Raw genomic sequence first — 27,500 nt, forward strand, 5'->3', positions numbered from 1 at the left:
ACAAGACAACCTCAGACGACTGGATGAGATGACGTCACTGCAAAAGAAAGTGGCCAACATGTGCGGTTTGACCACAGTCCTCCCGAGGAAAGCACCTGCCGCTACTGATTTGACAGGAATGGTAATTTTACATTTGTGAGAATCAGTCATTAAGTTTATTCCATAGAATAAAAAGTAATTTAAAAATTGAGCTTTTATATAGTGCAAATAAATTACAGCGCATTACATTTATTCAGCACCCCAACTGATGGACAATGTTTGTGTTGGGTCGGTTACAAATTAGGAAATTGTTATGGGAAGCCGTGTAAAATTGTGCATTGCTAATTTCCTAATTTCCTGTCGAATCTCTGCCCATCAGAATGACCAGAGCATAGCTTGTCAACAACAGATTTCAAAGAACGATGACGCTTACAAAGAGTTCTTGGAGTGTCAAGAGGGTTACCACGTCACTTCCGGTCATGGCCTCCATCGATGTCCTAGGAAAATCAATCTGGCAACAGATCCCATAACGGACCCGGCACTACAACAGGAGCTGGATTCCGTTCTCAGGTGAACATGATACACACTCACACACACACACACACCAACACACACACACACACACACACACACACATATATATATATATATATATATAATATATATATATAGATAATAATACAATACAGAGACACACACACACACACACACACACAGAGAGAGAGAGAGAGAGAGAGAGAGAGAGAGAGAGAGAGAGGTGTGTGTGTGTGTGTCAGTGGGTGGGGGGGGGGGGGGGGGGGGGGGGGGGGGAGGAGAGAGAGAGAGAGAGAGAGTCAGAGCGTGGAGTGGGGTAAGGGGAGAGAGGGGGAGAAAGAAAGAAAGAGAGAGAGAGGGAGAGAGAGAGAGAGAGAGAGAGAGGGAGAGAGAGAGAGAGAGAGAGAGAGAGAGAGAGAGAGAGATGGAGGGAGGGAGAGAACTTTCTTGTGAGCGCTTTAAAAAGCAATCTTGCTTGGCTTACTTGAGGACAACCAATCTTTCTGGTCCAGTAGTGTTGATGATGATGATGATGATGATGATGATGATGATGATGATGATGATGATGATGATGATGATGATGATGGGGGAGCTGCAAGGTCTGGGCCGGACGTCCCGCTTGCTGAAAGGAAATTGATGTGCATTTCGAACCCAACACCTCTCATTTCCAGGTGCATTGATTGCCGCGTAATCCTGTCTGACAGAGATTATTGCATATGGCCTCTCATGCATTATTGTGTCCATAACAGCACCTTCCCGTGGTGTTCCCCGTTTCTACTGAGTTTGTTATGGGCGCGACCGAGTCCCCGGCGGTATAACCGGGCTAGGGAGTAGGTGGGACCCCTTCCTCTTAAGGTGCAGGAGACAGAACCCACCGATGAGTGGTACACGCTCTGCTCCTCACCCACCCACCTCACACTCATTCTGTAGTGTGGTGTCCTCTGTATGTCCTTACTTTTCTTAATCTACCCCTATAGCTCATACTTGTTTCCTAGTGCTGTAACTTTAACACTTCTATACTCCCTCTTTGGTCGACCTGTGGCCCATGTCTTCTGTATGACTATCTGTGATTGATTGTAATCATGTATCCTTCTTAAAAAATTGAGATTTTTAGGGGAAAGGGCTGGTATCCCTTTGTTTTAGGCCCACAGAATCTCTCATCGACACAAATGACCCAGGACGTGACGATCCTCTGTTTATGAAATATGGCCCTTTAAGCAGAAAGAATAACTGAAATAGATAACTGCAAGCCAGGAAACAGTAGGTGGCGGGGAATGGGCGACCGTCAATCATGAAAGAGACTGTGGGAAAGACAAAATGAAGGCTACTTGACTAAACCCTATAAAAATTAATTATATGAGGAACATGCATCTGCAGCTCAACTCCTGATGTTATGCAGCTGACAAGGAATACAGGTTAGGGTGGGAAGACAGACCAGAGATTCCCCAGCATGCCATGACAAACAAAAGGAAAGCATACGAGCTCGGACGCCGCCTCGAAAAAGGTCCGCGCCAGACAGTGAGTACCCAGGCTGATCTGCGCGAAAAGTCAGCTACTGGGACAAAGAAATTCCACAAACATTTGAATATTTTACAAATTAACATTTGTGGAATCAGGAATAAAAAGACAGAGCTGAAGAAATTATTAAATGAAAAGAAGTTCACATTGCTTTACTTCAGGAAACCCTGTATAAAAATAGCGATCCATATATTGCTGGTTATACATATTATACCTGCAAATGTGACGACTGCCGTGGTGTTATTACTTATATAAGAAATGACATCACGGAAGATGTTACTTCTAAACCATCACAGAACTCAACTGATGTACAGAAAGTCACCTTATGGCACCTAAATAAGAAATTTACCATTTACAACATTTACAACCCTCCACGGTGTACTATAAACCTAATTCAGAAAAGTGAGTGGAGCAGGCACTTATGTTGGTAACAACAAGATATGAAGTGAATAGAAAAGTGCCAGAAGACAATAGAGAATAAAAATTTTTTCGCGGCGGTGGTGGGGTTTGAACCTGCGACCTTATTGGTACGACAACTCCGCCTGGCAGGTGAGAGCGTGGCTCTACCGTGTGAGCTATCCACGAACACAAAAATATTCGTTTCAAACTCAAAGTCATTACTAGATCCCTCTCTCACCCACTTCTTGAGACCGCCGATTCGTTCGTACACCACCATCGCGAATAATTTTGACCAGCAGTTAAGCTTAATAGCCAATATTCTCAACACAAACATATAACATAGAAACGATTGAGACATTGAGTATGCTCCGGTGTATGGGGTGAATTTTTAATTCAGAAAAGTGAGTGGAGCAGGAATTAAAAATTCACCCCATACACCGGAGCATACTCAATGTCTCAATCGTTTCTATGTTATATGTTTGTGATGAGAATATTGGCTATTAAGCTTAACTGCTGGTCAAAATTATTCGCGATGGTGGTGTACGAACGAATCGGCGGTCTCAAGAAGTGGGTGAGAGAGGGATCTAGTAATGACTTTGAGTTTGAAACGAATATTTTTGTGTTCGTGGATAGCTCACACGGTAGAGCCACGCTCTCACCTGCCAGGCGGAGTTGTCGTACCAATAAGGTCGCAGGTTCAAACCCCACCACCGCCGCGAAAAAAAAAAAAAAAAAATTTATTCTCTATTGTCTTCTGGCACTTTTCTATTCACTTCATATCTTGTTGTTACCAACATAAGTGCCTGCTCCACTCACTTTTCTGAATTAAAAATTCACCCCATACACCGGAGCATACTCAATGTCTCAATCGTTTCTATGTTATATGTTTGTGTTGAGAATATTGGCTATTAAGCTTAACTGCTGGTCAAAATTATTCGCGATGGTGGTGTACGAACGAATCGGCGGTCTCAAGAAGTGGGTGAGAGAGGGATCTAGTAATGACTTTGAGTTTGAAACGAATATTTTTGTGTTCGTGGATAGCTCACACGGTAGAGCCACGCTCTCACCTGCCAGGCGGAGTTGTCGTACCAATAAGGTCGCAGGTTCAAACCCCACCACCGCCGCGAAAAATTTTTATTCTCTATTGTCTTCTGGCACTTTTCTATTCACTTCATATCTTACTATAAACCTAACAGATCTAAACAGTTCCCAATACAACAACACAATAATTGCTGGTGACTTCAATGGCCACTCTCCACTATGGGGATACAAAAATCTAAACAACACAGGAAAAGAACTAGAAAAGCTTTGCAATACAACCAACCTCACCATTTTACAAAATGCAGACTCAGTCCCGACCCTTCTTCACAGAGCTCATATGTCCCTGAGTCATCCCGATCTAACCATCATCTCCTCTGACCTTCTGAATTCTTGTCACATTAAAGTCCTGGATGAAATAGGCAGTGACCATAAACCAATTTTAACACAAATAACAGTTCAAACACAGAAGAAAACATTTGAGCAGAAATCCAAATGGAATTTCAAGAAAGCAAACTGGGATGTTTTCACAGCAACATTAGATGACCAGCTTCCAAAAATTACAGATACATCAAGTGTAGAACATTTAAACGAAGCCCTCACCAAAGCCATTCTTGCAGCTGCAAAAGCAGGAATTCCAAGAGGTAGTCAACAGAATTACAAACCCTTCTGGAGCAAAGAAATTGAAAAAGCAGTAAATGCAAGAAAGGAAACAAGGAAAAACTTAGAGGAAAACAAAACCATTAAAAACAAGATTGAGTACAATAAAGCATCGGCAATTGTCAAAAGAACTATTAACAACGCTAAAAGAAAGAAATGGGCAGACACATGCGCTAATATTGACCTCAATCAAAATGGGAAAAAAGCATGGGCCTTACATAATAATCTTAACAATGAAACCCCGAAAACCAACCCAAAGCCCATGAAAACTACAGAAGGAACAATCGTAGATGACCAAAAAAAAAGCCATAATCTTCAACAAACATTTTGCTTCAGTAAACAAGGCATCAAAAGGAAGTGAAAAGGACAAAAAAATTGATTAAAGACCTTAAACATCAAGAAAAGGCCCCAAAAGCTATCTCATATCTGTTCAAAGAGGGCTTTACCATGTCAGAACTTCACAGAGCTATGAAAAAACTCAAATTAAGGAAATCCCCTGGACCAGATAAGATACACAATGAAATGCTCCTGCATCTTAGCGTGAGAGGTAAACAGATGCTTCTCAAACTTATAAATCTAACATGGGAGACAGGAATAGTACCAAGGGGATGGAAAAATGCTATTATAATTCCAATCTTAAAGAAAGATAAACCACCCGAAGAAACGAAAAGTTACCGACCAATATCTCTCACCTCATGTGTTGGAAAGATCGCTGAGAGAATGGTAAATAACCGATTATACTGGTGGCTGGAGACATGTGGCCTACTAAATAAATATCAGGCAGGCTTTAGGATAGGGCAAAGAACAGAAGATCAATTGTTTAGATTAAGTCAAAAAATAATTGATGGCTTTCAAGATGGAAAACATACAGTCGCGGTTTTTGTTGATCTCCAACAGGCCTATGACAAAGTATGGAGGAAAGGGTTGTTATCAAAAATGATGGACTACGGAATTGATGGAAATCTCTACTTCTGGATTAAACAATTTCTCAGTAACAGAACAATCCAAACAAAAATTAATAACGGACTGTCAAACAGAGAAGTATTAGAGGAAGGTCTCCCACAAGGATCCTGCCTCAGCTGTACTCTCTTTCTTATTTTTATAAATGATCTACCAGAAGTATTACAGACAGAAAAGGCCCTATATGCTGACGATTTAGTTATGTGGTATACTACAAAGGACCTACCAATAGCCTCCAATAGAATAAATGAAGATTTAGAAAGCTTAAACACCTTCTGTGATAAATGGAAATTAAAAGTAAATTGCAATAAAACAGTCTACTCTATATTTACTAAGAGCCATCCTGTTTATAAGAAAGAAATAACACTCTCCATCCAAGGCCATCGACTCGCGAAAGAAGAAAACCCCACATATTTGGGCATACAGTTAGACAGACAACTATCTCTGAACAAACACACTCAGAATGTAAAAATCAAAGCCACAAGGAGACTCCAGTTACTAAAACGACTAGCCAATACTAATTGGGGAGCAGACAAAAACTCGCTTCGACAACTCTATTTAGGCTATGTGCGTTCCGTCATGGACTACAATTTAGCCCTCCAAAATGTAGGTAGTAAAAACACACACAAAACCTTGGACAGAGTACAAAACCAAGCCCTTCGCTTCATCTCCGGTGCCCTGAGATCGACACCCACAGCAGCATGTGAAATACATACTAATGTGGAACCACTTGGACTTCGCAGAGAATCAGCAGTGCTTGAAATGGTTGAAAGATACAAACGAAAAGAGGAAAACCATCCAAACAGAATTCTGGCAGAGAAATGGAAACCAAGAACAAGATTAAAACAAAAATCCCTGCTACACATTGCTAACAACTTGAATGAAAGACACAGACTCCCAGAAAACAGAGAAAAATCTATTTTAATCAGTCAAAAACCTCCATACGCCGAACTAAAACTTCCAAAAATAAAGACTAACCTCGTAGAAGAAACAACAAGAAATAAAAACAAATCAGATATACAAACATTAGCAATGAAGACAATACAAGAATACCCAGACAACTGGATACATGTTTACACAGATGGATCTGCCCACAAAGGAACTAAAAATGCTGGGTATGGGTTTGTAGTAGAATACCCAGATAAAACCTGTGATAAAATCCACAATTCTTGCGGAAGCTCCTGCTCAAACTACGAGGCAGAGGCAGTTGCAATAGAAGCCTCACTGCGACACCTCTCTTCTGTTTTCCAGCTAAACCCTTCAAAACTTCAAAACACTGTTATCTTCACAGACTCCAAATCGGTTCTCCAAGCTCTCGATTTAGATAAACTCTCCTCAACGTTCAATAGTTTAAGATCTCAACTAGATGAATTCCTTACAACACACAGAGTAGACTTATCTCTCCAGTGGATACCGGGACATTCAAATATACCAGGAAATGACAATGCAGACAGACTAGCCAGACTCGGATCAACACTTTTACAACCATCATTTCCAGTATCCTTAGACACAGCGAAACAAATAATCAAAACAAATAAGAGAGAAGAATGGATGAACAGTTGGGCAATGAGCACCACGGGTAGATGTATGTTTTCCCATATGACCACTCCTGTAAAGACTGATTGCCTAAATAAGCTCAGAAGACACCAGCAAAGCATCATCTTTCAACTAAGAACACAACACATACCACTCAACAACCATTTAAGCAAAATTACAAAAGACACATCCCCCTCCTGCCCCCTATGTCAACACCCCAATGAAACAGTAACACACCACTTGCTTGAATGTCAACCTCTTGAAGATCTGAGATGCACATTCCTCCCACCAAATCCAAGCATCAGTAACACACTTTATAGTCACCTGGAACAACTACAAAAGACGTCTAACTTCTACGTAATGGCACAAGACTGAAGGGCTAGAGCTCAGGTGGTCGCTGGTTCGGATAAGTAAGTAAGTAAGTAAGATGATGATGATGATGATGATGATGATGATGGTGATGATCATGGTGACGATGATGATGATGATGATGATGACGATGACTACGATGTTACTAGTGTGCATATGTGTGAGTGTGTATATACATATATATTATTATGTTATGTATGTTCTCTATAATATTGTATTGTTATAAATGTGTAACCAAATGACAAATTGTCACTATTTTGAGGGCAATAAAGACATTATTATTATTATTATTATTATTATTATTATTATTATTATTATTATTATTATTATTATTATTATTATTATTATCATCATCATCATCATCATCGTTATTATTATTATCATTATCAGGATTCTACTGTATTGAATGTATTATATTTATATATAATTTACTTGTTATTCTTGAAGATGGGAAGTCCAGGACGAACCTCAAGCGTCAACTGAAGGACCTGTTGAAGAAACCGATGCAGTTCTTGCAGCAGCAGCAACAGCAGCAGCCGGAGACCCAGCATCCGAGGGATTAACATCGACCACAACCAGCCAGGATCTTGAGGAGCCTGTGAAGGAAATGGCCGAGAACTTGGGTGGAAGCGCCGCTTCCCTGTGCGGTGACGCCGTCTTGTCTCAAGAGAAGCTGACGGTAGATATCAACGAGACGTGTGACCTTCACCTTCCACGCTACGGTCCCAAAAAAACGAACACCGCCGTCGACGCAATGGAGGCCGCGGTTCCGCGTGATTCGCATCTGCTGTTGCATCACGTGGAATCAGCGACGGGTCTACTCGGCTCACGTGAGTTACGGTATCTACATGTATTCGTTTCGTGTGCAATGCGTTTTTGTTGATTTGTGACATGTCGTGTCTCAAAACGCCGTTATGTCGGTGTAAATTGGGTGGAAAAAAAAATGACCAAAAAGTAATGTGTACACAAAAAAATGAATATAACAGCTTAACAAAAAAAATAATAATTATAATAATTATAATATATATATATATATATATATATATATATATATATATATATATATAATATATATATATATATATATATATATATATATATATCAAACACGGAACGTTTCAAGCTCAAAGTCCTCGTTCAGCCAGCAACAACAAAAAATGAAACATGAAACCACACATAGATTACTTTTTAAAAAAACAGATTGGCGGCAGAGAAATAATATTCGCACGTCCTTTCTGTATTAAGATCTTGGAATGTTTTGAAAGTCAAGAATTGAGTCCCGCTCTGAGCGGCGCATAGTCGAGTACTTTGAAAAGGCTCTTTACTCACACTCTCTCATCCTACTTAGGTGTAAAACGAGTACCTGACCGTTAACAGCGTTGTATCTGTCCCCCCCCCCCCTAATGTAATATCGCATCGCAGGCTTCATGTCTTGTCCTACGTGTTAAGTGTTGCTGTTGGCTAGGGACAACTTGTAAAGCGCTTAGTGCAAGTTTAGTGGATATTGCTAATGCTCTTGAGAAATGCTGAAGCAGAAAGTGGTAAAAAGGACGGCACAGAGCTACCAGAAGAGTTCACTCAACCAACAATATCCTGACCAATAAGTGCAGTGACTCTGATACCTGGATTTCCTCAACAATTTGGAGTTGTGCTGTTATGAGATGAGTTGTCTGTTAAAAAACTTGAGCATTTATATAGCGCAATATTCACTTGACGTGCGCAATCCCCTTTATAATGGGTTTCTTACTAACCGGCAACTCTTAACATGTAGAACGGTTTATACGAAGTGTTGTTGGTTGATCGTTACGACACATTGTATAGTCGCCTGGAAAACTGCAAAGACTTCTAACTTCTACGTCTTGGCACAAGACTGAAGAGCTAGAGCTCAGGTGGTCGCCGCTGGTTCGGATAAGTAAGTAAGTTTATCTTTCCAGTTGTTTCTTTTATCTTATTTTCTGTTTCTTCCACAATTTTTCTTTCTTTCTTATTCTTTTTACTTTACCTTATAGCTGGTCAGCGAAACTTGATGTTTGGTTTGGTAAAGAAAAAATCTTGCGGAGGACCAAGCAGTATGACGGCCATTGTGGATTGGGAAAAGGAGGCTTCCGGTAAAATGACGTCACAGTCGCAAAGACTGTCGGATGACAGAGAGACACGTTCTCAAGGGTGGGTGTCTGGTGGGGGACGCACCGGAAGTAGTGGCACAAGTAATAACAGTGGAAATCCCCGAAACTGAAGATCTGACGTGGTCATTCCATGCGTAGATGGGTGTGTGGTTACAAATTTGACAAATTTAAATTTATGACAGATTTTTCAAACTTTAATATAGCATTATAATCACGTTGGTTGCCATGTTTTTATTCTAACAATTAAACATTTAATGTTGTTCATTTGTTTTATGTTGAAGCTTGTTTTGATAATAAATTGTCTATTGAGAATGGGAGAAGGGGGGGGGGGTTAATACTATCAGTTTAGACTGATATGAATCTGGAACCAAAAAAAAAAAAAAAGGAAAAGGAAATATGAATGGATTTCCAGAGAAAAATCACTCAAAAATGAGTAGCAAAACGATATCTATATAAAGAGAGCTTCACGAATATCAAAACATGTGAAAGTAAAAAATCCGAAAGATGGTGTATGAAACAGTGACAGACAATCCAGGCTAAGCGTTGTCTTGCATTGTTACCACTTACTTGATTGACATTGTTACCACTTACTTGATTGACATTGTTACCACTTGCTTGGTTGACATTGTTACCACTTGCTTGGTTAACATTGATACCACTTACTTGATTGACATTGTTACCACTTACTTGATTGACATTGTTACCACTTGCTTGGTTGACATTGTTACCACTTGCTTGGTTGACATTGTTACCACTTGCTTGGTTGACATTCTTACCACTTGCTTGGTTGACATTGTTACCACTTACTTGGTTGACATTGTTACCACTTGCTTGGTTGACATTGTTACAACTTACTTGATTGACATTGTTACCACTTGCTTGGGTGACATTGTCACCACTTGCTAAGTTGACATTGTTACCACTTGCTTGGTTGACATTGTTACCACTTGCTTGGGTGACATTGTCATTGTCACCATTTGCTAAGTTGACATTGTTACCTCTTGCTTGAGTGTCAACCTCTTGAAGAACTCAGATGCACAATTCTCCCACCAAATCAAAGCATTAGTAACACACTGGAACAACTACAAAAGACGTCTAACTTTTACGCCACAGCTCAAGACCGAAGAGCTAAAACTTTTTATTTTTTTTAATTGAGCTTTTATATAGGGCAATATCCACTAAACATGCTCAAAGTGTTTTACAAGGGGTCCCTGGCCAACAGCAACATTTCACATGGAGGACGGGACATGACGCCTGTTAGGCAATATTACAATTTTTCGGACAGAGACAACGCTGTTAACGGCCAGGTACTCATTTTACACCTGAGTATGGTGAGAGAATGTGAATAAAGAGCCTTCTCCAAGGATTCAACTATGCGCCGAGCGAGGCTCGAACCCAGGACCTTCCGATCCGAAAGCGAGTGTCATACCACGAGACCACATAGTCGCACTGAGCTAGAGATCCAGTAACAACGCAATGCAACCTGGACTTCCATACAGCTTGAGCAGCATCATGGTTGATGCCGTCTTGATGAAATCAGAAAGGTCTGATGCTCCAGTCAAGTCAAACCTATTGTTTAACTCACTCAACCCTAACACCGACTATATCCGTAGTATGCCCGGGGTTACTGTTACCCCATGCTATTTATTACATTTTTCTGAGACAAATTATAGACATAGTATCAAAGTCAAAGCTAATGTTCTTAATGTTTACATGTTCATGATAGTTGAATAAAACTATGTACATGCTCATTTGTAATACATTTTTTTCCAATTTTGAAAAGTAGCAAAAATCTCTAGGATTGAGTGAGTTAAAGTGATAGCAATATAGTTTGTCAAATAATGTTGCTAGTCAGGTACTTGTTTTACACCTGAGTGTATTGAGAAAATGTAAGTAAAGAGTTCAGAGTGGGACTCGAACCAGGGCAAGTGTCATAGTCATACCACTAAATGACAAAGCCACACAAGAAGCACAGATGTGCTGGATAATTTAAGAAGTCCTTCAGAGCCAATCGGCACACGGAGCAGGAGTTTGTCCAAGTTATTATAGCGTGAAATAGACAAAACCAATTGCTTGTTACCCTTTGGATAATACTAGAAAGTAATTTCTGCCAAGTCTCACCGACTCAGCTACCCAATAACTGTTGGGTAGACAGTGGGGGGGGGGGGGGGTGGAGTCAGAAAAAAAAATTTGACTTCACTTGGGATCAACCTCGGTCCCTTTGTGTGTGAAGCGAGTGCTCTACCATCTGAACTAATTGGATAACTAAAATGGTTTGTATCATTTTTCTATACATCTTTATTCAAAATAATTCCATTAAACACAAACTAGTATAACATCATGAAACACTCTGTAAGATCTCGGCCTTTTCCTCCCTCAAAAACCGTCTGACGATGACAACCATGGGTTCAGACACTGTTCCCACTTGTTTTTCCAGCATGGCCTTGAAATCTTCTTTCACTCCTTTGTTGACGCCCCTGGTCACTGTACGCTGTCTGTGCAAACAAAGAAACAAGCAAACAATCAACCAAACAATCAAACAAACAAAAAACAAAAAACAATCAGGAATCAAGCAAAAAAAAAAAAAACTTTAAAAATTAATAATCAAACCAAAAAAAAAAAGAAAAAAAGAATCAAACAAAACAAAAAAAAACGATAAAAGAATTAAACCAAAAAAAAAACCCAATAAAATAATCAAAGAATCAATAAAAAAAAGCCCAATAAAACAATCACATAATCAATAAAAACCCAATAAAACAATCAAATAATCAATAAAAACCCAATAAAACAATCACATAATCAATAAAAATTGGGTCAACTAGCCCTAGGGGGACGATGACCCACCAAAGTTTGAGAAAATACTGATCTATAACACTTAATAGTTCGTCAAATCTGTGACGGTTTCTTGAACGATGTGAATAAATTACAAAAACAAAAAAAACCCTGAAAAAATTCAATTGGAAATTTGATATCAGTTTGTGGAATCTAAGAAAGTATCAATCAAGGAATATTATCATAAATGAGTTCAGACTGTGTATGTACTCACTGTGCCAGAGTCTTGGTACTGATTGGCATAATGTCCAGATTGACCTTGCCTCCCTCTTGAGTGTCCAGGAAGGCAAATTCTTCCAAAATGTCCACCTCTAATGAGCTCAATGTCAAGGATTTTGATAATAAACATTTGTATGGCCAGGTTCATACAGACCTGAAAAAGTCTGAACCCAGACTGTTACACCTGAAAATTTGCCGGTATCCAGGGGTGTTGTTATTCTGGGGTTTTCCAACATGATGGAAGAGGGTAGCATGGCAGACCCATGAATATAACAATGCAATGCACGGGCAACTGGACGCTGGACACATCCCAACCATGTTAGAAGTGTATTTTTCACTTCACTGACCATAGTAGCGTCAACAGAGGCACACTCGTCACAGACCACTTCCAAGACAATGCCATGTTGCTGTTTAAATCTATCAAGCCAATTATTCCGCAACTGAAATTTTGCCATCATGATTTTCATCGTCTGCTTGCAAAAAATGGGGGGCAGAAGTCGGTTCACCTATAGCTCTCATTTGCTTAATTGAACGATGTCAGTACAGCTTCATAGATGGCCACAATCATCACAAGTCAAGGTTTCTTCCGTTTACGGCCGTTCATCTCAATCTTGTCCTGGTTCCTGACTATTGTTGACAAGACTATTGAGGGGAATCCCCTACTTCATGGCTATTTCCTTCTTTGTCATCATCTATTTGTCCATATGTTCTCTAGATCAGGGTAGACATCTTGCTTCTTGATTCGGAAACGAGGTTGTTTATTTGGCTAGTTTTTGTATCAAGCATTGGTGTCGACTGCCGATTATCGCTATACCGATGTCACTAAACAGGGGTTTAACTAGAATGTATGTCACTATTTTGGGGTTTTTAATACTAATAGGATATACATCGGGACCAGAGGCCTATATCCTTATCCAGAGGTTGCACTGTTTTTTTCAAATTTCCCTAAATATCTCAATAGAATCAATATACGGTGCACTCTGGATACGTCGAAGTTGCTCAAGTCGATTTTTTACACAAGTTGATTTTTTTTCTTGGTCCCTCCCCCTTCTTCCTATATAACATTGGTTAAAAAAAACAAAACACTCCACATAAGTCGATGTCGCTTAAGTCGATGTTCTTATCACTCATGACCACAATAAAATCACAAATAAACAAGTATTTGTATTGATTAAAAAATCTACCAGTAAGAATTTCCATTGGTTAAGAATACCCGCGAACGATTGGTGCACATCGATGTGATGTAGGTACTTTACCTAACGTCTGTGTTCAATGTACATAAGCAGTATCGAATAACTGTGATTTCTCCATCTCACTTTTTACATCGTCACAACTTCAAGTCAAGATTATTTATTTTATTTTTATTTTTTTTCTAATCCCAGGTCATCCTATCTAATGACCCTCTTAATTAGTATCAATTTTATCAAGAATTCAAGTCAAGTCTACAACTACAATGGCAAACCTATGGCTGAAAAGAAAGATCAAGCTGATTGATGCAGTTGAAAAGTCTGGCATGCAACAGAAAATCAGCGCAGAGGAAATGAAATTGGCATACCAGCCATTTCAGTCTAAACGATTTACAAAAAGCGTGACCACTACCTCTCTGGTCAATTCGATGCGATCAAGCAACATCAGCGGAAAGCGTGACATGAAGGACCATACTTAATCTAGATTGGCTTGCTTTGTTCACATACATTTTTGCTCATTTGGTTTCACTCCGGTTAAGTTGATTTTCTGTTAAGTCGATTTTATTTTCTGCTTCCCTGGGCATCGTCTTATCCGGAGCTACTGTAGTTGACATCACTCAGCTGTTTGGAAATGTTTTTGGACCATCAGTTGGGTTTTCATTAAATTCTCTCAATCAAACTTTTGACCATTCAATGACCACATTGCCTGCTAGCTTAACAAGAGTAATTACACATCTTTTTCGGATTGAGCCAACAATATTAACGGCCAAGCACCCATTTTATACCTAAGTACAGTGAGAGAATGTGAGTAAAGAGCCTTTTCGAAGGACTCAACTATGCGTCACTAGAGTGGGACTCAAACTCTTGACTTACGTGCGGCTATGTGGTCTTGTGGTATGACACTTGCTTTTGGATCGGAAGGTCCTGGGTTCAAGCCTCGCGCTCGGCGCATAGTTGAGTCCTTGGAAAAGGCTCTTTACTCACTTTCTCTCACTGTACTCAGGTGTAAAATGAGTACCTGGCCGTTAACAGCGTTGTCTTTGTCCGAAAAATTGTAATATCGCCTAACAGGCGGCATGTCCCGTCCTACATGTGAAATGTTGCTGTTGACCAGGGACCCCTTGTAAAGCGCTTTGATCACATTTAGTGGATATTGCGCTATATAAAGCTCAATTTTAATTAATTTTAAATTTAACTTACGATCCAAAGGCGAGTGTCATACCAAACAAAACAAACAACAAATTCAGGTTTTATATAGCGTAATATCCACTAAACATGCTAAAAGCGCTTTACAAGGGATCCCTTGCCAACAGCAACACTTAACATTTTTCGGACAAGACAACGCTGTTAACAGCTAGGTACTCATTTTACACCTGAGTAAGATGGGAGAATGTGAGTAAAAAGCCTTTGCCAAGGACTCAACTATGCGCCGAGTGAGGCTCGAACCCAGGACCTTCCGATCCAAAAGCGATTGTCATACCACAAGAACACATAGCCGCACGAAATACCACTAGACTACACACATGCACAAAAAAGGATACGGTGGACATAGGAGAAAAACAAATTGTAGGCAAAACTGTTCTGCTTTTGGATGACCGAGACTACGTCTGAGAACAAGGTTTCATGGACTGGCCAGTTGTACTGGAGTAGAATGATAAGGTGTGCCAGGACCGTGTCTTGACGTTGAGGTGAATAAAGTTTGTCCTAGACAGAAAGAAAAAAATGGTGAAAATAAATTTAAAAAAAAATTTAATTGAGCTTTTATATAGCGTAATATCCACCAACACTTAACATTTTTCAGACAGTACAATGCTGCTAATGACCAGGTACTCATTTTACACCTGAGTATGGTGAGAGAATGTGAGTAAAGAGCCTTCTCCAAGGACTCAACTATGCATCGAGCGAGGCTCGAACCCAGGACCTTCCGATTCGAAAGCGAGTGTAATACCACAAGACCACATAGCAAATAGTGAATACTAACTAAACTGAACAAAAAACCTGTGGGTAGTTAAACAATAAAAGTATAAAAATAAATGTAACGGCTTAAAAAAAAAATAACTCCCCAAAAAAGTATTTTTTAAAAAAATTGAATCGTAATCAATAGGATGCAAAAAGTAATAAACAAAAATGAATATAACAAAATACCAAACACGAAACATTTCGGGCTCAAAACTCAACCCTTCTCTCTTTTGTTTTTGTTTTTAACTCACTCAATCCTAGAGAATTTTGCTACTTTTCAAAATTGGAAAAAATGTATTAAAAATGAGCATGTGCATAGTTTTATTCAACTGCCATTAACACGAAAAAACTAAAACATATTATCTTTGATTATTACGCCTATAATTTGTCTCAAAAAAATGTAATAAATAGGCATAGGGTAAAAGTAACCTCGGGTAAACTACGGATATAGTCAGTGTTAGGGTTGAGTGAGTAAAAGGTTTTATGAAGCTTGAGACATATTCAGGTCATTTCAGCACCAATAGAAAGAAAGAAAATGTAAAAGTAAAAAAAAATTTAGATCTGCAATTAAAAGCAAAAGAGGAATAGTTAAGACAGGGAATTGGTTCAAATAAGGTACAGATGTAGATTCCAAAAGCACACTCCCAGTGCACTTGGTTTGAGATCACCGAAAAGTTTCATCCACACACAATGATCCCACCAAGAGGAACACACTCAAATGTTTATCAACAAATTACAATATCATTTTGACTGTTTCCATCCAAGCAAGGACTCCAGCCAGGGCCAGGACAAAACCAAGTAATCTAATCCAAAGACAAAGACAGAAATAAACAGATACAACACACACATATATACACAACACACACATAAAAACATAGGCAATTAAACATATGCACATACATACAATACACATACATGGTAAACATACACAGTCTAATTCATAATAATTTTAAACTGATAAAAAGATTGACCAATCAAAAACTGGAGACATGAACCAAGACATTGTTGACACTCCTTACCCTTAAAGCTGCAATGAAAACCTGCATACAGTAGAGAAAAAGTTCTGAGTCAGACGAATGTAACAGGACGAGACTCCTATCTGGTGAACTGGTCATAATCGTGTTATCCTCCACCCCTTCCTTACCAAGAGGGGAAGAATTGGAAAGGTTGCAAATGTCGTCTGCTATCTCTGCGACCAACTCACAGGCTTTCTGGAAGATGAGAGGTCATAGATGGGATAAAAAATTATCATCTTGATCCCTACCATCATCATTATCACCAACACCATCATCATCATTATCATCATCAATATCATCAACACCACCATCATTATCATCATTATGATCTTCATTATCACCAACACCATCATCACCATTATAGTCATCATTATCATCAACACCATCATCATCATTATCATCAACACCACCATCATCAACACCATCATCATCATTATCATCATCATTATCACCAACACCATCTCATCATCATTATCATTATTATCATCATCATTATCATCAACACCACCATCATCATTATCACCAACACCATCATTATTATCATCATCATTATATTATCATCAACACCATCATCATATTATGATCAACACCATCATCATCATTATATTATCATCAACACCATCATCATCATCATTATCGTCATATTCATCGTCCTAATCATTATCAACATCATCATTATTTTGGCAATCATAAAAAAATCAGGGGGGGGGGGGGGTGCAAGAGAGAGAGACAGACAGACAGAGAGAGGGTGGTGAGGGGTGGTGGAGAAAGAGAGAGAGAGAGAGGGAGAGAAAGACAGAGGTCGAGTGAATTCGGTAAGCATGACAGGTGGTTTTATGTGTTTAGTTTTGATTAGCTGTTGTAGTTTATTTCTATGTAATTATAATTACTTTCCAAGTAAACTGTCCAAGATTTTTCTACAGAGAAGACCTACATACAAAATACCTATCTGGAATTTAGTAACATATTTATATCTTTATTGTATTTTGTTGTTGGCTGAAGAAGGGTTTTGAGCCCGAAATATTCCGTGTTTGGTATTTTGTTTTTTTACGAAGCTGTTATATTCATTTTTGTTTAATACTCTTAAATGTATATCCTATAATGGGGAAAAGAATTCATTCAGAGAAAAACAAAGTACCCGATATTTCCTTTGACAGAAATAACAACAGGCCATCTGTAGTGACATTTTCCTCATCTGTAGTGGATGAAAAAGAATATGATCATTAAAAAACAAAACCTGGTAATAATTCAAGGAATTTCTTCAGAAACTTCTGAACAAACCATTGTACATATTGTGGTCATCCTTAAGAGTCATTAGGCCCACAGCGCCAAAGTTTATCTCCGTTCTATATAGCGTGAAATGGACAAATGCAGTTGCTTGCTACCATTAGGATAGGACACTAGATCAATGCAAAGTACTACTTTCCACCAGATATAACAGACCCAGCTAGCCATGCACTGCTGGGAGGACAGGGTAAGTGTCATAAAATAATATCGACTTCACCCATTATCGATCTCAGTCCCTTTACGTGTGAAGCCAACGATCTACCAAATGAGCTATAGGGTGTCCAATTGTATTTAACTCTTTCAGCGCCATTGGCCTCACTGTGCGGCTGCGGCCAGAGCAGAATCTGTTCTACTGGCCAATGGCCACACAGTGCGGCAGGTCTTGAAAGGCAAAAATAATAATGTAATCCAATCCTTCTTTCTACAAAAGTACTCTAAATTGAACCAATGGTATCATTTCTTTCATCAGAACATTCAATGAGCCCCAGAGGGGAGTATTTTGAGATTTTGCGCCGAATTCGAATGTCGCTTTGTCTTAGGTGTCAGCCATTTTGTGATGGAAATGCGAATATAGCCTCAGCGCTGAAAGACTTAAAACATATGACCGAATCAGTCAATATCAAAAGGTGATATACAAGAAAAAGAAGGGAATTGTTCACTCGCAGACCTGACTATTTGCAGAGGTGCCAACTGAAAATTTCAGATATTCGTAGTTTCCAAGGGGAAAAAGAAGTCACCATAGAAATACCTTTACACATTATAATTTGCCCTCAACATGACCGAAAAATGCTCCAAAGACCTAAATATAGGTTCTCTGGAATGGTACTTTCCTTTTCTATAAGATTTATTGCAACCAGAGTACAAAATTAGTCATTCTACGAATTTTTCATAGTACTTGGCAGGTCTGTATTTGAAATATTAAGATGTTGAGAATTCCAGCATTGAAATCTTTGAAAAAGGCCTTTGCATACATTTTTCATTTCGACTCCAGTGTGAATGATTATCTCACTATAAAGAGTGATGATTATTGTGATTATTGAATTGATGAGAAATACCGAGTAAAGAAAAGAACCTGATAAAAACAGAGCCATGAAGGACTGCCCCCCTCCCTCCCTCCCTCCCTCCCTCCCCCTCCCCCTCTCCCTCTCTCTCTCTCTCTCTCTCTTTCTCTCTCTCTCTCTCTCTCTCTCTCTCTCTCTCTCTCTCTCTCTCTCTCTCTCTCTCTCTCTCTCTCTCTCTCTCTCTCTCTCTCTCTCTCTCTCTCTCTCTCTCTCTCTCTCTCTCTCTCAACGCTGTTTCCTCAGACCGTTTTGCTCGCCCAAAGGAGATCAAGGAAACCATACTCGAGTGACAACAAAAGCCTCACCTTGACCTTACTTGAAATGGCGAAGGGTGGATTTTGTATCAGGCTTAAAGCTTCATCATAATTGCCCTGAAAAAAAACAACAAATGATTAGCATTGTTATACATGCGGCTATGTGGTCTAGTGGTATGACACTAACTATCGGATTGGAAGGTCCTGGGTTCGAGCCTCGCTTGGCATAGTTGAGACTTTGGAAAAAGCTCTTTACTCACATTCTCTCACTGCACTCAGGTGTAAAATGAGCACCTCGCTGTTAACAGCGTTGTCTCTGTCAAATAAATTGTAATGTCGCCTCACAGGCATCATGTCTCGTTCTACATGCTACGTATGGCTGTTGGTCAGGGACCCTTTGTAAAGCGCTTTGAGCACATTTAGTGGATATTGCGCTACAAAAAAGCTCGCATTATACAAAATAAACCCAGAGGTGAATTACTGATCAAGTTTAAAACTATTCAGTCATTCTTCTATTGGTATGCTATTTGTCAAATGAAAATACTCTACAATTCTGGATGTCAGTTAAATCATACCAACAAATAAAACGATGCGTATTCTTAAAACGTTTATAATCTGACTTCAGGGTTCCTACAGCATTTCCATTTTGAAATTCAAGGAGTTTTCAAGGAGTTCTTGAATTGAAAGAGACTGCAGGAACCCTGTGACTTAGAAGTGATTTAGTGAGAACTTGTCAACTTAATAGCAGTCTAAAAACATTTTTAAAATTTTTTAAAAAGAAATGAGTGACATCAACTTCCCTCTAGAAAGAAAAATGTCCAAAACAAAATTTTCGGAACTTAAATTTTACTTTGCGGCAACATCAATCTGGAATTCTCTCTCGATCTTTACCAGAAGCCCTCATACTATTGAGTGGTTCAAGTCTAGGCTGAAGACAGAATATTTTAGATCAACTTTACCTTAATATTTCAAAATTTAACATTTAATTTTATTGCAATTCTCAGATCACTTATATTTTGTAAAGCGCCAATGATCACATTAGGTGGAGATTGGCATTATTTAAATTTTATTTTTATTATATCATATATAATATTCATTCAATTCATTCCATAAAATTGAAGCTATGGTAAACAAAATTCGTAATGACAGAGCAAGTTTAAAAATATAACTAAAATTCACTCATTAACTGGCCTGCGATATTTTTGGCTTTGTAAAAATGAGAACCATTACATACAAATAGTTCTTTTCCTTATAATTTGAGATCGAGAGATGACAAGCTTATATTAGTACAGTTGACCCCGCTTAATCGCACACCCACGGGAGTTCAGGTTAGTGTGTCGATTAAGCGAAGAAGCTAAAAATAACATCTAAGTACCAGCTTTCATGTGTCATTCATGTAGGACCTTTACTTCTGAGTTTCCTACAGGCTTGGGACTGTCATGTTTTAGATATTACCTCATTAGAATGTTTGTTTTTTATTTATTTATTTATTTGGGATGGGTTTTTGAAAAAATTTTCTTCTTTTTATTTTCTGTTTTTTTCTTTTTTTTTTCTTTTTTAAGCGGAGCGATTATATAGAGAAAAAATTAGTTTTTTTTGGAATTCTTTGCGTATAAGCAGAGTGTGCGATTAACCGATGTGTGATTAATCGGAGTGAACTGTAATGCCAAGGATACTTCGTAAGGTTAGCACTTAATCATTTCAATTTGGCATTCCTCATTGTTGGAATTCCCTACCTGTATTTTTTAGTTCGGGGTCCCAATAGTTTGTTAGGTAGAGCACTCACTTCACAATAAAAGGGACTGAGATCGATACCGGGTTAATCCAGATGAAGGACTGTTATTTCTTAATTCATCCTCATCCCTTCAAACTTTCAAAACACAACTAAAAACCTATCATTTCCCAATCTTAATCATTAATTCGTTTATGTATCATCATCATCATCAATCATCATCATCATCATCATCATCATCATCATCATCATCATCATCGTCATCGTCATTATTATTGTTATCATTATCATTTTTATTATTATCATCATCATCATTATTATTATTATTATTATTATCATTATTATTATTATAATTATCAATATTATAATCATTATTATCAATATTATTATTATTATTACTATTATTATTATTATTATTATTATTATTATTATTATTATTATTATTATTATTATTATTATACCGGTACCATTATTATTTATTTATTTTCAATGGAAACATTTCGTGTACAACAAATGATGACGACAAAGCCATACCTGATAAATGTTCATGTCAATTTGAAAGAAGTTCATAATCATCTGAGTCTCCTTCTGCCAGTTTTGGCACAAATTAAAAAACTCTGAAAAATAAATTTCGAAAATTAAAAAATAAAAATGAAATTTTAAAATTATAAAATTCCCTTTATTTATCCCATAGGTAGACCTGTAAATGAGCTCTATAAAAATTGACTGAAACTCTTCGACAAACTGAAGATTCAATTATTTTTTTTTTAAATAAGGGCATCATTGGAGAGGAGAGTGATAAATACAATATATCAAAATAGTGGTGTTATTTCTTACTGGAAGTATGACTGCCATAATTTGATGTAGAAGGAATGCTAATAAGCATGTCATTCATATAGGTAAAGATGACTTCATCAAAGTCATATTCCTGCCTCTGGAATTTTTTTGACATAGAAAAATAATCACCATTATCATCTTTAACTTCTAGCCATGACCAATTGAATTTATTCCTCACGGGACTCACATCTTTATCGATGCGACGACAAGTCTGAATTGCGATCCACGTACAGCTCAGCCATTGTGAGAACATTAGAATAATGTAGCAATGAGCAAACTTGATTTTCAATCAGTAAATGACAGAGAAAAAAAAACTTAAATAAATATGACTTCAGGCCAATACACTGAATTATTAAGTAGAAGTGAATTATCAAGAAGAAACTTCGGCAGGCGTAGCGGAAAAATTCAAAGAATCGAAATGAAGGTAAATCGCCACAAAACAGCAAGCTCGCTTGGGCTTGAGCAAAACAATGCCAGAAAACGTCCTGATTTGCACGGGAATTAATTAGGCTACTTACCATTGTTCCTTATGATCAGGTACTCAATCAGTGAAGAAACGGTCAACCAGTTTATTTACAACGTGAGGCAATCGAAATGTGCTTGTAGCAATCTATCCTACCTTTCGATTTGAAGATGTCTACATAACGGACTTGCGGCATTCGCAATTTACTTTATCATAGTTTTGAGACTCGAAGGGTAAATGTGGTCAATTTTGGCTTAGATGAAACAGTGAAATTTATCGCTCGGTGGCTCAGTTAAAATTGGCTACAGTTGGGATCACGACGGATTGGAAAGTGAAAAAATAATTTAACGAAGGATGTGTGAAAATACCCAGGGAAGTGTTCAGACACGCCTTTTATAAAAAGCGTTGCTTTGTCTTGGCAATATATACATCGTTAATATAAACGGTCCCCATGAGCTATGCGTAGCGCTGTGGAACACTCCTAATTATTTTACGGTCATTCGACTACGATTTGTGAATTCTTTCTTTTTTTATTTCTTTCCTTTTTTAAATATTTGAATTTGACAAATTGACTGATTTCAGTTAATTGACTGAGAATTTACAGGTCTACATAGGGGAAATTTGTCTTTAGGGTCTATTCCAAGGGAAGCCTGGAATAACCGAGGCATCAGCCGCAGTGCAATGCAGCATATTCAGCTAGGGCGAGGTGTCTTGCTCAAGGCCACACAGCGCAACGGCAGGTGATCAAACTCGGTACCTTTCGGGTACGAGCAAAGACTGTACCGTTGAGCCACGCTCCGTGAGTTAAAAAAGAAAAAAAAAGAAAGAAACAGATTTATATAATGAATTATAAATCGCTTATGGTTTGCCAAGTTCCACTACCTAAATTTGTGGTCCTGTAGTATGACCTTTACCTTCAGATTATCCTTACATCTCTCATTTGGTTTTAGTATCCCATTCATCATGTTTTGTTGACAATGGTGTAATCCGAAATGTTCACATCATCTGTCTTTGAAAATTAAATCAAGACTTCCATTCAATTTTATTATTGTTATTTATTCTTCAAGTTGTACAACACAACCCTACCGGATTAGTTTTGAAAAAAGACAAAAAATCGTCTGCTTCTGATCTCCTTAGACAGTTGCACTGGTTACCTGTTGAGACACATATCATGTATAAAATATCTTCCAGTGTATATAAAACAATAGTCATGCCCTGCATATTTATATGACCTTGTACATCCCCATTTCCAGAGTAGAAATCTAAGATATAATAGCGTTAGAACAATCTTATCTAAACCTAAGACATCCGCAAAATTGGTAAACAATCGTTTGAAATATTGGCACGCCAATTTTTGGAACATTCCCCCCAAAAATAATAAAAGTGTTGACTCATTATCAGCTTTCAAATCTAACTTGAAAACTCGCCTTTTTGTCTCATGATTTCTAGTTTAAAAATGAAGTTTTTCCTATCATGTTAGTATAATGCAACGTCTATTGCTATGTAAGTCATTTAAATTGCTATGTTTTTATTTTTCATTGTAATTCTTTATCTACTTTAAGAAAGCAAAGCACCGAAACCCTGATGAAATCGGGTTAGGCGCTATACAAATGCCATTTATTATTATTATTATTATTATTATTATTATTATTATTATTATTATTATTATTATTATTATTATTATTATTATTATTATTATTATTATTATTATTATTATTACTGTTATGCACCAAAGGCAGTGCATACAAAGACTGACAGGGAAGACACTTATTGGTGGCCAATCAACAAGCTGATTTATTCAAGTTCTTTAAATCATATATCACAGACTTAGTAATATTAAACATGGCAGTATAGAAATATACATAAACAGGAATATACGTTGAGTAATATAACGTCAATGCACAAGTGAAGTTAACTAATGATACGAATATAATGTATTCTTAAAATATATGCAATTGTGACATTATTTAGAAGTAACTAAATGTAATTAAGTGTATTATTAATGGAACTAAAATACTAGTAATACAATTGCAAAGGCAATAACTCAATAATAATAATACACAATAACAATTATTATTATTAATAATAATAATATCATTATTATTATTAATATTATTATTATTATTATTATTATTATTATTATTATTATTATTATTATTATTATTATTATTATTACCATTATTATTATTATTATTATTATTATTATTATTATTATTATTATTATTATTATTATTATTATTATTATTATTATTTATTAATTATTATTTATTATTATTATTATTATTATTATTATTATTATTATTATTATTATTATTATTATTATTATTATTATTATTATTATTATCAATATTATAAATACTATTTCCTCGAGCTTCAAGCAGCAACATTTTGATTATAAATAATAGCAAGAAATTTAGTTTTGCCATTAAAAGGGTTAAAACACCAAAAAAAAATAAGTGGGTTATGTATTTTTACCAAATTTCATCTCCTCTGTAGAATTAAGTAACTCCATACATAAGATGGCCGTCTCAAAATGGTGAAGGATGACAGCCGGTGCAGAAATGGACGTGGACGGGTGGATGCTGGGTTGGGATGGCTTATCCGACTTGGACTTTTTGGAGTGAGATCTGTGGGGATAAATAAAAACTAATGAATAAATAAAGAATTGTAAATAGAGTATGGGTAAATAAACATTTGAAAAAAAAAATCTTTTTTTTTAAAACTAGAGCTTTTATATTGCACAATATCCACTAAACGTACTCAAAGTGCTTTACAAAGGATCCCTGACCAACAGCAACACGTAACATGTAGAACGAGACATGACGCCTGTTAGGCGATATTACAATTTTTATGACAGAGACAACCTGAGTATGGTGAGAGAATGTGAGTAAAGAGTCTCTTCCAAGGACTCAACTATGCGTAGAGGGAGGCTCGAACCCAGTACCTTCTGATCTGAAAGTGAGTGTCATACCACAAGTTCACATAGCCGTACTGAACTTGACTGAATTTTTCCGCAAACACATCCTACAACTACTATCTGAGCTTTGAACTCCAGTAAAAAGACATGTAGTATTTACTTTTATTCCATTCAGCAGGATTGGAAAGTAAATTTTTTGTTTGTTTGTTTGTTGCTTTAGGTCTCTTCCAACACAATTGAGGTTATAATGAGAGACCGCTGAAACAAAAAAACAAGCAATCTAACAAAAATAGTACAAATGTCAATCAAAATCATAACCTAAAGATATCATAAGCTAAATTATAAATAACCAAGAACAAACAGGCAGAGGATTTACAGGAAAAAAAATATCCCCTGTCAAAAATACAATCACAAACCACAGAAGCAGGATAGGCTAGTAAAGAGAAGAAGAAACGACATCACTATCGGATCGTACACCCATGCGAACATCATAGGTATATGATTCAAGGGTGATGCTCCCATCCAACCACCCGCGAAAGTAAATTGATTTTGTTTTACATTCTGAATTCAGTAAATATACTGAAAATTGGCAAACATGTACGACACTGTTTCAATATGAAACAAATTTCAAATACATTCGAAAATTCATAAGCAACAAGAACAAGACCTTAAATTATTACTTTGCTATGTTTAATAAAAAAATTCTTTACTGGTTAAGAAACTATGCAGGCTATACCAAAGTCGTATAAAAATAACAATATCGAAAGTTTTAAAACTGTTAGCAGTTTTCTGTGACTAACATAGGAAGTTGCCCCATCTTGTTGATAAACAAATGACCGATCGGAAAAGAGTGCGAAATAATTATTTCTTCTGACAATAAAACAAAATTTTCAATACAAGGCATAACTCACATTTTATTTATATCTAAAGATAAATTGAGTCCAATGCATACTGACTTGAATAAAACAGCTTGAACTGAAGCTATGTGGTCGTGTGGTATGACACTCGCTTTCAGATCGGAAGGTCCTGGGTTTGAGCCTCGCTTGGCACATAGTTGAGTCCTTGGAAAAGGCTCTTTACTCACATTCTCTCACCGTACCCAGGTGTAAAATGAGTATCTGGCCGGTAACAGCGTTGTCTCTGTCCGAAAAAATTGTAATATTGCCTAACAGGCATCATGTCTCGGTATAATAATAATAATAATAATAATAATAATAATAATAATAATAATAATAATAATAATAATAATAATAATAATAATAATAATAATAATAATAATAATAAATGGCATTTACATAGCGCTTTACCCTTTTGTCACAGGATCTCAGCGCTTTACAGTGATATAAAACAAAACATATTACAGTAAAACAAGTTTGATGGAGAAGTGATACGAATTCAATTTAACAACAATAGAATATGATAATAGTATTGCAACATTATGAGGTAAAACAATAAAACTTTAAGCGAGATTTGAAAGTTGTCAACGAATCCGAGCATCTCACATGTGATGTGAGAGAGTTCCAAAAATGGGGGGCCGAAAATTGAAAAGATTGTTCATCTATTTTACGCAATGGCTTAGGTTTGACAAGGATTGATTGGTCATTGCTTGACCTCAAGTTTCTATTGGGAACATATATGTTTAGAAGGTCTTTAATATAGGAGGGACTGTTGGTTCTCAAGGATTTGTAGACAACAGTACAAATCTTATAGGCAACTCTTTTTTCCAAGACAGTTTGCCATCGATCCTGTATATATGATGTAAACAATTTAAGGGCAATTCCTTTTACGCCGAACATATTTTCTAATCTTCTTAACAAAATGTCATGGTCAACGGTGTCAAAAGCAGCTGAAAGATCTAAAAGGCATAATACATTGATATTGTTAGCATCAGCATTACATAACAAGTCATTAAAGATTTTAAGAAGCGCCGTTTCAGTACTGTGTTGCTGTTTGTAGGCTGACTGAAAAGGTTGTTCCAAACTGTTGTTTTTGAGATGAGATGATAATTGTGTCATTACTTTCTTCTCCAAAAGTTTTGACAAAAAAGGTAAATTTGATACCAATAATTGTTTAATATATATTGTCCTACATGTTAAGTGTTGCTGTTGGCCAGGGACCCCTTGTAAAGCGCTTTGAGCACATTTAGTGGATATTGCGCTATATAAAAGCTCATTTTATTTTATAAAATATTTTTTAAGCATTTGGTCAATGATGTCCAAAATGGTGTATGAGCGTCGTACAACATTATTATTCACAGAAGCAGAAATAAAAGAGGAGTCAATTTAAAATGCTTGGGAGAAAAAGGCTATGCATAGTCATAAAGCAAAGGAACTGTGTTTTCAGTCCACCAGTGGACTGAAAACACAGCTGAGTATTCAGTCCACCGGAAATAAAAATATTTGAAAAGGACCAATTATCATCTATAGCCTACTTACTTTAATCGATAGTGACGACTTTGATACTGAGCCTATTATAGGCATCATCAGAAATGGACAGGTATAAAATTTATAGCAATTCAACGGCTTAATAATATCATTTACTGTGTTTTAATTACTCTCAGAAAATATTGATTGAGAGTTATTCGAAACCGGGTGCCTGAAATAGATCTCAATTCTCG

At 37.0% G+C, this 27,500-nt stretch overlaps 2 protein-coding genes across 6 annotated transcripts in view; one reads left to right on the plus strand and one right to left on the minus strand.

Moving 5' to 3' along the window:
* Nucleotides 1–9,381, plus strand: part of LOC144976246 (uncharacterized) — a 22,195-nt gene extending 12,814 nt beyond the window's left edge. For 2 of the 3 annotated variants that reach the window (XM_078920430.1, XM_078920431.1), the window contains exon 8: nucleotides 1–85. This exon is cut by the window's left edge and continues 56 nt beyond it. Coding sequence is in view for 1 of the 3 variants with exons in the window: in XM_078920429.1 (XP_078776555.1) it covers nucleotides 1–121; nucleotides 359–549; nucleotides 7,441–7,823; nucleotides 9,003–9,229 (922 nt within the window). In the remaining 2 variants the exon portion in view is untranslated. Of the gene's footprint in view, nucleotides 122–358; nucleotides 550–7,440; nucleotides 7,824–9,002 lie in introns of those variants that run through there. The other variant, XM_078920429.1, reaches the window with a different exon arrangement.
* Nucleotides 9,382–11,393: 2,012 nt separating this feature from the next.
* Nucleotides 11,394–27,500, minus strand: part of LOC144977387 (integrator complex subunit 10-like) — a 53,217-nt gene continuing 37,110 nt past the window's right edge. For all 3 annotated transcript variants that reach the window (XM_078922550.1, XM_078922549.1, XM_078922551.1), the window contains exons 10-17: nucleotides 24,442–24,593; nucleotides 21,201–21,283; nucleotides 18,986–19,051; nucleotides 17,471–17,527; nucleotides 16,336–16,527; nucleotides 14,899–15,061; nucleotides 12,166–12,262; nucleotides 11,394–11,614 (exon numbers count right to left, since the gene is read on the minus strand). In XM_078922550.1, coding sequence (XP_078778676.1) covers nucleotides 11,458–11,614; nucleotides 12,166–12,262; nucleotides 14,899–15,061; nucleotides 16,336–16,527; nucleotides 17,471–17,527; nucleotides 18,986–19,051; nucleotides 21,201–21,283; nucleotides 24,442–24,593 — 967 coding nt within the window. In that variant the 3' untranslated portion in view covers nucleotides 11,394–11,457. The remainder of the gene's footprint in view (nucleotides 11,615–12,165; nucleotides 12,263–14,898; nucleotides 15,062–16,335; nucleotides 16,528–17,470; nucleotides 17,528–18,985; nucleotides 19,052–21,200; nucleotides 21,284–24,441; nucleotides 24,594–27,500) is intronic.

The sequence above is a fragment of the Berghia stephanieae genome, chromosome 7 (assembly GCF_034508935.2).
Source record: "Berghia stephanieae isolate SIO BIC M18660-M18661 chromosome 7, UCSD_Bste_1.3, whole genome shotgun sequence".
In the NCBI taxonomy this organism is placed as follows: domain Eukaryota; kingdom Metazoa; phylum Mollusca; class Gastropoda; order Nudibranchia; family Aeolidiidae; genus Berghia; species Berghia stephanieae.